A 13,166-nucleotide genomic window follows, 5' to 3' on the forward strand; every position below is an offset into this window, starting at 1 on the left:
TGAAACGAGTTGGGATATAAATTGACAAACATTCAATTCGATGGCGTCATTGCAAAGTTTCGCTTCCAGAATATAATGTACAATACAAATATACAAAAATGTACAATAGAGTGTCCCGTTAATTTTGTTGCGGCTGATCCCCACGTAAGACCCCTCAAAAGCTGCGTATTTAATCGCACATTACGGGAAAATACTTAAAAAAATATTCAAGGGTACTTTTGGGCCTCTACTAGTCGCACAAAGGAGAATTTACCCTCAAAAATTGGTCAAAAGTCCTGTTTACAAATTTTGGAAAAAATTCACCTAATTATTAATAATTAAAGCTATCATAAACTGCTTTTAAAAATTACCTAATCCCAAACACCGCAAAGGCAGGGCAGTTACATAAGTAAGACTTTATTTGATAGGGTGTGTGCATTTTATCATTGTTGTTTTTGTTATAGTTCCGGGCAAGGTCGGACTGATAATTTTATGTGTTAGTCAACTATAGGGTTTATACATATTGGGAAGTTAAAAACATTTTCCACACCTTTCCACCAATTATAAAAAAACATGCTTTAAAGTATTCACTTATTTTCTTTAATTTAGATAATTTATTTACATAACTTAGAATTTTTTTTTTTACCTACAAAAAAAATATGTTTTTGGAAAATGTTGAAACTAAATTATATGAAGATATCCATATAGATTTTGTGTACAAAAAAATCTTTGAATTCGGAAAAGCCGTTTGGGAAAAATCAACACATTAGTTTATTATGATCAATCAAACTAAGCCGAATATCAAACTTTTTATTTAACTTCTATAAACTATGATACCTCTGTACTTTTTACAATTTATTCCATAAATATACTTTTTTATGTTTTTATTAGTTTCCAACCAAACATAAGTCTTAAATAATTTTGTACGGTTTTTGACGTCAAGTGTTCATTAGTGAGCCTTTAATTTTGAAAAAAAAAAGCAATTGGTAAGGCACTAGCTGATTTTGAATATGCCAGTTTTGTTCAATTTTCACCTGTTATGGGAAACGTAGCTCATATTGAGCAAAGAATCGTAGATAACCGAACAAGCGATCAAATCAGGGTTATTTCTTTAAACACAAAAAACGGTAGAGGCCCAAAAGTTATATCCAAATAAAAAAGTATTTACATACATACATAGAAATAGGTAGATACCTATGTATATTTATATTCAAATACAAATCTATAAAAATGGTACATTTAAAATTTAAAAGTGTTTTGGTTCGTTTTGGAAATGTTTGTATGTTGCGTGACAATAATAACAATCATAAAAAAAGTCTGGCCTTTTTTACTGTTTTTATATTTTTACTGCTTTTGAAATAAGTTAATTATAACGTTCTTTAAATTCAAACTTATCTGTTGATATTATATCTTTGTATCAAAGCATTTATCAACACTCCACATTACACGTGCTATATTTTGTTTAGTTTCGTGTTAAATATTGTACAAATTAGATATTATATAAAATATAGATTCTTTCCTAAATTTCTTGTTATTTCTGGAAGATAAATAAATTCTAAGAATTTCTATACACCATGACCCTAAAGACTTAAACGGGAAACCCCTTAAAGTTGTTTAGAAATCTAATTTTAAATTAACCAAGCATATTGATAAAAGCCGAAACGGAAAACCTCCTAAACAGATAACCAATTTAATTGAAAATAATTCATTTTTCTTAGTTAAGATTTCAGTATTAATATAAAACATGTAGTTACATTTATTTATTTATTTGAATCTTTTAGTTAATGTTAATCAAAATTAGCAGAGATAATGAGCAACCTTGACTATTAATAACAAAAACAACACCTATCTACTAGTATTATGATTATATATGTATTTCTATACTGCCATTTCCTTACCTCGAAGCTTGAACGTCATAGTCCGAAGTATTACTAATTAACTGATAAACATTATTATAACTTCTTTTTAAACTTTAATAGTAAATCAAAGGTCTCAGAATTTCCATCATTAAAATTTTATCAGCAAATCGTTAAAAAGAATTGACCATATATTTATGTATACCCATCTATAATTATTTAGTAGGTACTTGAATTTTATTATTTTTCACTCATTTATGTACATTAGGGTAGTCCACATTTTTGATTTTCCTTATAACCTAACTCTTCACTTAGAAGAAAGTGTGTGAACAGATACTTTTTTTTTCATATAAGTCCTAAGGTTAATTTTTTAAAGGTTACGTGGCTATTTGCTATGCCTCTTAGGTGTTAATTCCGAATAGAATTCATGATAAGGCCCAAAATATCTATTTACATCAGCACTTTTATTAAATTTTCCATTTAAATTTGAAATGATTTTGCATTAATTCATTTAAGCAGCAAATAGTAATTAAATATTACGGAATACTTACAAAGAAGATAACCTTATCGATCTGCGTTATTCGAAATTAGGGCCTGAGTCAGGGATGGAAAATGAGATTTTTCAATTGTACCGAAAATTTCATTTGTATTGTACTAAAATGGGTATAATTGTATTGAAATATATTTTTCACGCGAGTAATTAATAAAATAAAATTTAATCAAAATGTTTCATTTGCAAAAACTCTTAAATTTTCCATTAAGATACATTTCATTATTTTCTGCGTAAAATTGAAATTTTTATTTAATTGCCGTATAGATAAATATGGGGAAAAGTACTTATTCACAAAACACTATGTATTAAAAAAATTGAAAAAAAATGCAACAATCGTGGAGACCTAAATTAAAAGTGCAATAATTGTTGTTTTTAGGTAATGGCTCACTTTTGAACTTAAAATTAGTTTTACAAACTTGAAATACTCGGTAATTACCACAACTTTTTAAAAAGATATAATGTGAACACATTTCCAGAATAAAGACAAACGTGTTTTCTTTGAAGTTCACGAACTTTAATCTACACTAACATGACTATTCCATTTAAAAGTCTGCAGGACTCCGGGCTTAATGCTTTACATACTTTGAAAATTGTTTTCATTTTTTTTCCTGAATTTATAAGATAGTGAATTCAGTTTTTGCATTTCGACTTGATAAGTCTCAGATTCCAACAACATTTTCAATATTTGCTGATGAATGTCGAAAAAATAGAACAACTTGATCAGTTTTATAAATATTTTCAAAAAAACAAGTCACTACACTCAAATTGCAACATTTATTTTAATTCAAAAAATCTGGAATTCAATTAAAACTTAAACAAATAGATCTCTCGTTTTTTTTTTAACTTTCGGTTTCCTCTTTTTTTAAATCTTAGATTGATGCAAAATAATTGTATCGAATTTAAACGAATTGTATTTTTGTACTCGAGCCAGGGGCGTACACACCATTGGGGCAAACGGGGCGATGCCCGGGGCCCCCGACACGCCAGGGCCCCGTCTAGAGACAATGCAGAGAAGGCAAATTATTATAAAAGTAACGAAGCAAAAAGATAAGATATTTGACATGAATCAGTTCGGACACAAGAGAGACAACTTGTGGGCAACTCAACGTACGCCTCTGACTCGAGCAAACTCATTTGTATCGAATTCGATACAATTGTATCGACTTTTCCATGCCTGGCCTGAGTCATATTCTATCCTTCCCCATTTTACTTGTCCTTCCTTAATTTATCTCGATATGAAGATCATCATAACTTTTTCACAGTAGTAATCCGCAAATAGGGTTCGCTAGTAACTCAGCTTTTCGTGTTCTCCATAAGTCACAACTTGTGATCTCTTCCAAAGCTGGTACCAACACACAACGATACTCACAGGATCTTCTGATCTACTTGCGATTCACCACAGGGGATAAAAGAACTATTGATTGTGTTGACGGATTATGCCTGAACGAAATCAGCCCAACTGTGTGGATAGTTTTCAATGAAAATTGCTCGATTGATGAAAACTCCCGGGGAATTTATTCGGCAGAAGGCCCTAGTGCGGTATTCGTCGGATTTCATACGAATCATGCTTCAAGGTAAAACTATCCGATTCATATGAAATCGGAAAAATTTCCACTCCGACGGATTCTTCGGTAAGGTCGAATGACGTCGACATGAATAAAATCATGGTAACAAAATTATCTAAAATATCAACCAAGTTCAACGGCAATCGAAATTATCCGCACTCGATGTATTTATATCACCTTACCACGAATTTCACTCGTATCAAAAATACGAACCCGAAAAGTACAATCACATTCAAATTGTCTTGCGAAAGGATTTTGTGATTCATTCTTTGTGATTCGTAGAATGTATCCCACACCAATGGAATTCGTATTGGCCGAGTAGTGTTTTTTATTTGTCTATACACTATACTGCTTTTCTTGAGGAAATAAAAATTGGGTTGTAAATTCTTGGTTTCCTGTAATAGTATAAACTCGTCTAAACACACAATTTTTCTTATTTTCAAGTAATTGGAAGGTTGTCAACTAATTGGATGATTGATAACAACATCGTTCAATTTTATTTGGCTGATAATTTTTTATTCCTAATTGAGAAACATTTTTAAAAGTATTTTTTTCCATACAACGAAAATAAATGCAGAAAAATATAAGGAGTTGCTTAAGCCGACGTCGCCCAAAATAGGGAAGAAGAAATTCTAAAAAAAGAAGGTCTAAAAGGATTTGACGCATGAACAAATTTCGCAGTTCACTCAGGATATCGAGAATCGAGCCAAAATGATGTTTGTGGGATAGCAAGACGTCAGAGACGCCATTGAGATGGTCGTTAACGATGCAAAGCTAAATAGTCGAACCTCCGCAGAAACTTCAAGTGTTGCCTTGAAAAGATGCTAACAAAAATCGGGAAAGGGAACGAGCGAGGAATGTCTCGATCCACTTAAGTTTTTTAAGCTGTTCTTGGAAACAAACGAAGTTCTACTACAATCGACCGGATATTTTTTTTTTTATTATTTTATTAATTCTTTTTCCCCATTAAGAATAGTACGCAGCTGAAGCGAAACTTTCCATACAAAATTTCGTTAGCAAAATCTTGAACGAAATTAAATTTGTTTTGTTTTTGCTTTAAAACTTACATAATTTTCTGATGTTTTTTCTTGAATTTTCTTTGTTTGTATTTTTTTTAACATGTTCGCGGTTGACTTTAGAGACTTTAAGATTTTTCGTTTCGCTTTAGCTGCGTACTAGGCTTTAATGATTCCACAAATACCTTACATCTTACATAAAGTTGCATATTCTCTATCATTTCTGGCAAAAAACTGTCTTCCAATGAATCTGCCATTATTATTGTTCTCTTAAGTCTTCCAACCGTGTTAAAAAACAAGATCTAGAGCCCGCTTAGAAGACCATTTTAATTTGTCCTTTGTTTTAAAGCCGAGGTCGAAACGATCAGCAATTTCCTTGCAGATTTACAATAGGGCCACAAAAAAAGGATTTTTTAAAAATATGTCAATTGTAGCTTACAGTGCAGTGTTTTTGAGTAAAGACAATTACTAAAACTTTATTTGAACCTTTTTTTTTTTTTAAAGTAAAATAAAAAAAAATTTCGAACTTGGTTGAAAAAAAAAGAAAATAAAAAACTAAAATCAATAAATCAACTGCTGACATGCAGGGTGTGTCATGCGTAGTTCATTCGGTAAAAAAAAAAAAACACTAATAGGTGGTACGAAGAAAACTAAAAACGAGCTCAAACCAACAACTTTTGCTCAAGAATTTTATGATGACACAAAATGGAAAACTTTTGTTTTATCCATTACCACCCATTGTTTTCAATCAACTCTATTCTGAATGAAAAATCCTGGCGAAATGTGCTCCCAATCAGAAATAATATATGAAAAACGAGAAAAGAGGGACAAATTTATGGAAGAATTTTAATTGGAAACTTTTTTCCCCCAACACATTCCAGAGTTTCATTCAGAATAGAGCTAAATTACTGCAACAAAAACAACAGAACAGAAAAAAGGAAAATCATGTATGTAGGATTGTAGGTATATATAAAAATAAAAGCTTGGTTTAATTTTTTTTTAATATATATGTAATTTTCTTATTTTATTATTAATATAAAATATGAATTATTTTTTTTCTATACAGAGGAAAAAATGAGAAAAATAACATTAAACATACGTTAAAATATAATTACTAATTTTTTTGTTTTTTCTTTTGTTTAATTGTATGTATGTATCCGTATGTATCTGGGTGTTTTTTCATTATTTTAAAATGTTTTCAAATTCAATTCAAAATGAAGCTATATTTATGTATATATTTATATGTATTACCAAAAGAAAAAAAAAGTAATAAAGGAATTATTAGTAAATTAAAATAATATTTAATATTTAAAAATATATTTATATATAACATTGAACTAATATTGTTTTAAGAAATTATTTATAAAAAAAAAAAATTCAAAATTATAAAAAAAAGAAAACAATATCTTCACTTTACATTTAGAAAAATTAATATTAATATACACATTATGATGGATTAAAAACAATAATTAATAATAATCATCTTAAAAAACATAAAATAACTTTCCTAATTAATTAAAAAAAATTAAAACTGTGTGTATGACATGATACATACAGATTTTTGTTTTACGAGTCAAAGTCATTTGAAAAAAAAACTTAATATTTTTTTTTTTTTGTATAAAGTCGTGTGTGTGTTAATATGTTTCCCAACAGTCGATTGCAAAAAAGCAGCAGACAATTTTTTATATTTTTTAAATTTTTATTTTATTAAATTTTTCAGCTGGGGTATATTTTTTTACTCCTTTTACTATTTTTTTTTTTGTTTTTTTTTTCATTTTTTTATTTTATTTTATAATATAGAATTAATGTTTTAATAACATTTATTTAATTTACCGATTTTTTCTTTGTTTTTTTTTTTTTTTTTTATCTTACAGTATTCATGAATTTTATTATTATTTATTAGTTTATCTACATGTAGCCTAAGAATTAAGAAAAAATTCTCTTGTTTAGATGACAAACGCAAATTTCGGTGCACACGTTTTTTTTTATATATATATAAATTAGAGTGCTCAGTGTGGTATTAATAATAATTAAATGTTACTGTTTTTTTTTATAGTTGCTAAAACTATATATGTTCTCTACCAAGTTGTTGTTATGTTATGTTTAATTTCATAAATAATCACTATTTATAATTAAATTTTTATTATATATACATAAGCATGTATGATAATTTTTGTTTTGTTTTTTCTTTAGCTCTTTTTATATCGGGTTTGAAATCATATCTTTCATCTTAAAATTTTTATTGACGCGCACCGCCTCTTTAATCACAAAAATCTTGGAATACATCATCTTCAATATTTTTAATTATTTTTTTTTTTGTTTTTGCTATCATACATTTAATTTAATTTAAATTCTTCATGACTTCACTTTTATTTTCCATTGATACTAACACTTTTTTTTTTTATATAAATTATAACGTTTTATTTTTTCAAGACAGTGCATTTCAATATAATATATAATAATAATTTCTGTTTTTTTTTTTATAAATTACAATTAAAGATAATTTTATTCATAGCTTGTTGTTTCCTTATATTCATTTTGTATTTTAATTTCCTCCTCCTCCATATTGACATGTATCACGACGAAAGGATGACGAAGAAGAAGAAAAAACAATTTATTCTTTTATTCATATTTTTTGTTTTTAATTTAATTTATATTTATATATATAATTTATCGTATCAAAAAAGAAAACCGTGGCTCGTTAAATTACGTTAATCCCTATATATTTTAAATTCTTACTTTATACTTGTTTTTTAGCTTAGCATGAAATTTTTTTTAATCCCATTTTTTTAAAAAATAAAGCACGTCATCAATTATTATTATTATTATTTAATTATTATTATTTTTTAATGTAACCCCATGATGTTCATCTTTTTTTTCTTGTTTATATATATATAAGACTATTCATATATATACAGCTAATATTATTTCGTTATACACTTAATATTTATATCTTTTACAATGTACTATATTTATAATTCTACTTTGAAAACAAAAAAAAAATAATAAAAAAATAAAAATAAATGTTTTATTGCATAAATATTATAATAGTAAACATGAAATACAATAAATTGTTGTTGTTAGATTTTTTGTTGTGTATTTCTTCGAACAGTTTGCAGTTTTTTTGTTTTTTAATTTATTTGTTTCTTTTTTTTCTATTAAATTATTATGATATTTAAAATTAATATTTTCAACTAAGAACTTAGAGAATAAATGAATATCAGATGTAAAAATTAAAATAAAAAAAAAAAAAAAAATAGTAGTGAACATTATTTTTTTTTGTATTTTCTTTTTGTTTTTTGTAAAAGGTGAATTTCCGAAATCCGCATTTTGGTTTTACTTATAACCTACGTCATCATTAGTTTTTATTTTTTTTTCTTTCTTTTTGATTTTGTGTATACATTTATTATTATTATTTTTTTTTTTTAAATATTATCGATGTATACAATTATACATAATTTATTCTTATTTATACATTGTGTGGTTTTGTGGTTCTCTTAATAAACTAGTTAATGTATTTATTTATTTACACATAAAAGAGCAAGAGTGGAGTGGTGGAGAGTCAAGAAGGGCAGGAGAGTATGGTTAAGGATTTTTGGGGAGGAGGATTTGGATTGAAAAAAAAACATACTACTAATTGTTTTAATAGTTAATAATAACTACAATAGAATGATAATAGTATTAAGTTGCGTGTTTTACAATTAATTGTTTTACATAATGGAAGTGATAAAATTTCGATAAGGGCTCTTAGTATCATTTCTATCTCTTCATTTTTTTTGTGGTACGCATTTGTATAGAAATATATTTGCTTCTTGTTGTTTTTGTTTAGAAAAATACCTACTTCTAATTATACTAGAGTTGTTCCACAAATTTTGTTAATTGATCCTGAGCAGTCATTGAAGGCGCATCAGGACCGGGGCCTACTACACCTCCGACTCCGTCTTGTGGAACCCCAGGAAGCGGTGATTGATGGGGGTGCATGTGGTTGTGCATGTCACCGGGTTGTGGCGCGGGTGAGTGGCTTGGCATGTGGTGGGGAGATGGTTGAGCTCGAGGTGAGGCAGAAGGTTGAGCTCGAGGTGATGGCGCAGAACGTGGAGAAGGCGTTGGCTGGGGGCTTCGGATCGGAGGCGGAGATCGAACCGATTGCATCAGTTGCTGTTGCATCGACAAGGGCGTTGGTGGACCCATTACATGAGGATTACCTTGGACTCCTTGTTGAACATGTTGGCCCGTGGGTATTACTCCACCAACTCCACCCACCTGTGGTTGATTTGATTTCAGACCCTGTTGCATGGCATACTGATCGGGTGAGAAATTACCACCACTCTGGAAACCACCAACCATTTGGGGTGCTCGTGGGCGTTGTGGATATGGCGGGGCTGGATAACTCGGCATTTGCATTTGGCGCATTTGCATTGTCTTATACCACTGATTATTTTGAACCTTATTGAGAGAAACGAGAATAATATAAAAAAAACTTTATTATATTATATTTAATGTCATGTTACTTACAGGGCCTTGTTGTTGTTGAATTTGGCCACCTCCTTGCACCATCATTGCATTTTGCATTGCCGTCGGCATTCTGCTGTGTGGCACACCAGGTTGGTTTGGCATTACAACTTGATTTTGTTGAGGTTGTTGCTGTTGGTTAATCATGTGTTGCATATGACCACCTTGCTGCATCACCTGCTGAGGTGGCAAGGGTCCATTCACTTGATTTAGAGCTGCCACACCTCCACCAGAATTCTGACTCTGCTGACGTTGTTTAATGATGGCGGCCATAATTTGAGGATTCGATTTCAACATCTGTAGAATTTGATGGTGACCTTCACTAGATGGGTTATTTTTAATTTTTTGCATTATTTGTGAGAGTTGTTGAGTATTTAATTGGGGCCCATTGGATGTGGGTGCACCAGCTTGACCACCAGTTGGTCGCATTACACCGCCCACACTCATCGCACCACCCATTTGATTTGATGGACCAGCACCAACCATGCCCATCATATTCTATAGAAATTTTTTTTTTAAATTATTAATTTAAGTTTATTTAAGAATTTGAATTATTCTTACCTGTTGTTGCATTGGATTTTGTTGCATAACTTGATTTTGATTTGGTGGCCTCAAATTGGGTTGGTTGGTGTTATTTGGATATCTATTACCCCATTGATCCATTGAAAGAAGATTATTACCACCGACTGGTCCACCTCCCATTGGAATGCCAACACCTGGTTGGGGTTGATTAGGAACTACACCCAGATGGCGTTGCATAACAGCAGGAGGCATTTGTGGGGCTGGTGCAACTTTCCCAAAACCTCCTGCATGAGGAACTTGTTGCCGCGCAGCTTCTTCTTGTACCTTAGGAACCAAAAATTTAGAGATATAATTTTTGTTTTTGTTTTTTTTTTTTTCATGTTTCTAACGATTACGATAGTAAATTCTATCTAAGCGTGAAGAATATTGTTCTCACGATGTGATTGTTTTTCCATTTGGGTGTGCGCGAACTCTTAGATTAGCTAAAAGTTTGCAACAAAAATGAGCTTAAGCTCTTATCTCACTTTTCAATACATTTTCTTGAGATCTAACTCATTTTCTTGAGATAATTCTCTATAAAATTTACTGAAAAGTGAGTGAGATAGAGCTTTAGCTCATTCTTTTTGCATATGAGCCAATAACTCAATTTTTTAACTGGTTGACGTTAAGCTAAGTAGAAGTTCAACTGAAAGCCACAACTGAAAGTGCCACAGCCTACCTCGATAAATAATCTTTTGAACTAGCGAGATAAACTACAAATAAAACTGAAAAAAGCACTTAGAAATCAGGACATCAGAAAGCCAGAAATCGGGGCGTCGCATAAATATAAAAGTTCTGCTAGTTTTGTCAGTACAGTGCTTCCTTAGATTTGGAGTACAGTGCTTCCTTAGATTTGGAGTGTTTTTGTGTTCATAGAAGACTAGACGAGCACAGCTATTCACAGTATGTTATTTCAATAACTAAACATCCCCTAATAATTAAGGCCTATTCTGCTATCTCAGCGAATGGAATAGGTTCCTTTTTAATTGTGAAAAACACTATAGCTCAGGACCAACACAAAAAGGAGCCTGGGAATGTTTTTATTCTACGATTTCGGAAAATGCTCGTGGTTCGAAGCTTTTATATTTATGCAAGGTGGAGTCCGTACCATAATGTTAGGAATGTCACGTTATTCCTCGATACAAAAAAATTAATTATTAGACCGGTTTTGTAATTTTCCGGGCATGAATTCCATAGAAAATATCTTTTGGAGCTTCACCTTTATGTCCGTTTTTTTTTTTTTTATGAAATATGAACTGGCGATTTGTTAAGGTAACTTAGTCAACTTTTGGGTTTGCATTTTGAAAGAGGAACTTTGAACAAACAAACAAACGCTGCTAGTAGCGTTTTTTCGTATTACTTTACAAAAACAATGTTTATTTTGCGTCACTTGAATAGAAACAATCTCTTAAATTAGATAAAAATCATGGAAAACATTAATTTAAGTAAAGCAATGTTAAACTTTGACATTATTTGCACATTATAACCAATCATGGGCTAAGAGTTGCCATTAGGCACCACAGAAAATGCATAAAAAGAAGCCATAATAGAAGCATAAACCAAAAAGATGTATTTTTTCGCTTGAGCATTATAATATGGCAAGGTACTGTAAGTTTTAAGTGATAAAGATGTTTTATTTTTCTTCTTTTTTGTTTTTTAATAGTTTTATTGTCTCTTCTAAGTTCTAGTTTCAAATTTAACCAAAAATGTTTCCTTTACCCAAAGTTAAGAGTCACAATTTTCGGGATCTGATGAATTTTAAACCAAAAGGGTAATGGTAATGTGTGTTAATATTTTAATGTCTATCGATTTTTTATTTTTTTATTGTATCCAAGTTCAGAAATAACTTAATATACTTTATTTTAATGTTTTTTAAAAACATTTCAATTTTATTCATGATTGTAACTTTCACCAATAAAAAAACTGAAACCTGAAAACACTTACCACTTATTGTTGCCTTCAAACTTTCTACTCAACAAATTGTCTTATGAAATATCTAACAATATCAACTAATTTATTTTATATTCATAAAGCAACCTACTTGCAGATAAGCAAACGCTGTCTGTATCTATTTCATGATCAGTTATTATTTTATCTATATGACATTACACATAAATGTATAGATAATAATTTATCTTATTCGTAGTATTTGGTCTACTACGGAAGAAATCAATGAAAGAAGAACTAGAATACGCCCGATGAATTTACTTGTTTACCCGTTGCGGAATAATTTGCAATAATAGAAACCCCCCTATACCAACATACTTATAGCTAATTTTTTTTTTTTTTAATAAAAAAACTCACTTGTTTAACCACCTGTAAGACGTTTGGCGATGGAGAATGACCTCCTGGCTTCATTCCTATTCCTTGCTGATGAGGACTGCTCATACCACCTAAAGACGAAGAGACAGGCGATGGCACAGCTTGATGAGGACTCATTCCTCCAGGATTGCCACCGGCTGCAATCATTGGTGCTCCGGGCATTGGACCAGGTACCGCAACACCAGATTGGAAAGCTGGATTCGTCGCTGTTCTTGTCATCACAGCCATACGACGACGAAGTAATTGTGCTTGTTGTAACCTAGTATAATTTATTGATAAAAAAATAACCCGTAGTAAAATAAAATGCAAGAATAAAACAAACCTTTGTTGCAATTGTTGTTGTTTAAGCTTATGCTTAATATTGGCACAAAACGGCACAGGGCACTTTGGTTCTTGACAGTGCTTAGCATGATAACAGCATAATGCAATAAGTTGCTTGCAAATGGGACAACCACCATTTGTTTTTCGCTTGCAATTCTTCGTATGCTGAACAACACGCTTCATCTTTTGGCACGATGGCAACCGACAATTTGCATCTCTGCACTGGCAAGCATGCACAAGAGATTGAATGCAACGTTGAATGGATTGCTTTCTCGCCTCTTGTGGATTTGCTTGTTTCAGATCTGCTGGTGAAGATCCATCGTCCAAATCGAAACCCAATTTTTCCATCTTATGTGGATGTCCCACTTTATCTTTGCAAACAGTGCAAAGGTCAAAGTCCTGTATAACAAAAAAAAAACATAAAAAATAAGAATAAATAAAATTAATTTTTATAAAAGAAATAAAAAAGGATATTTACACT

General features: G+C 30.6%; 1 protein-coding gene across 5 annotated transcripts in view; it reads right to left on the bottom strand.

The window, feature by feature from the left end:
• Window positions 1–7,360: 7,360 nt before the first annotated feature.
• Window positions 7,361–13,166, bottom strand: part of LOC129908901 (histone acetyltransferase p300) — a 32,418-nt gene continuing 26,612 nt past the window's right edge. For all 5 annotated transcript variants that reach the window (XM_055985727.1, XM_055985730.1, XM_055985729.1 and 2 more), the window contains 5 exons: window positions 12,687–13,084; window positions 12,347–12,623; window positions 10,043–10,327; window positions 9,485–9,979; window positions 7,361–9,415 (listed from right to left, as the gene is read on the bottom strand). In XM_055985727.1, the coding sequence (XP_055841702.1) occupies window positions 8,822–9,415; window positions 9,485–9,979; window positions 10,043–10,327; window positions 12,347–12,623; window positions 12,687–13,084 (2,049 nt within the window). In that variant the 3' untranslated portion in view covers window positions 7,361–8,821. The remainder of the gene's footprint in view (window positions 9,416–9,484; window positions 9,980–10,042; window positions 10,328–12,346; window positions 12,624–12,686; window positions 13,085–13,166) is intronic.

The sequence above is a fragment of the Episyrphus balteatus genome, chromosome 2, assembly GCF_945859705.1.
Source record: "Episyrphus balteatus chromosome 2, idEpiBalt1.1, whole genome shotgun sequence".
Taxonomy (NCBI): Eukaryota; Metazoa; Arthropoda; class Insecta; order Diptera; family Syrphidae; genus Episyrphus; species Episyrphus balteatus.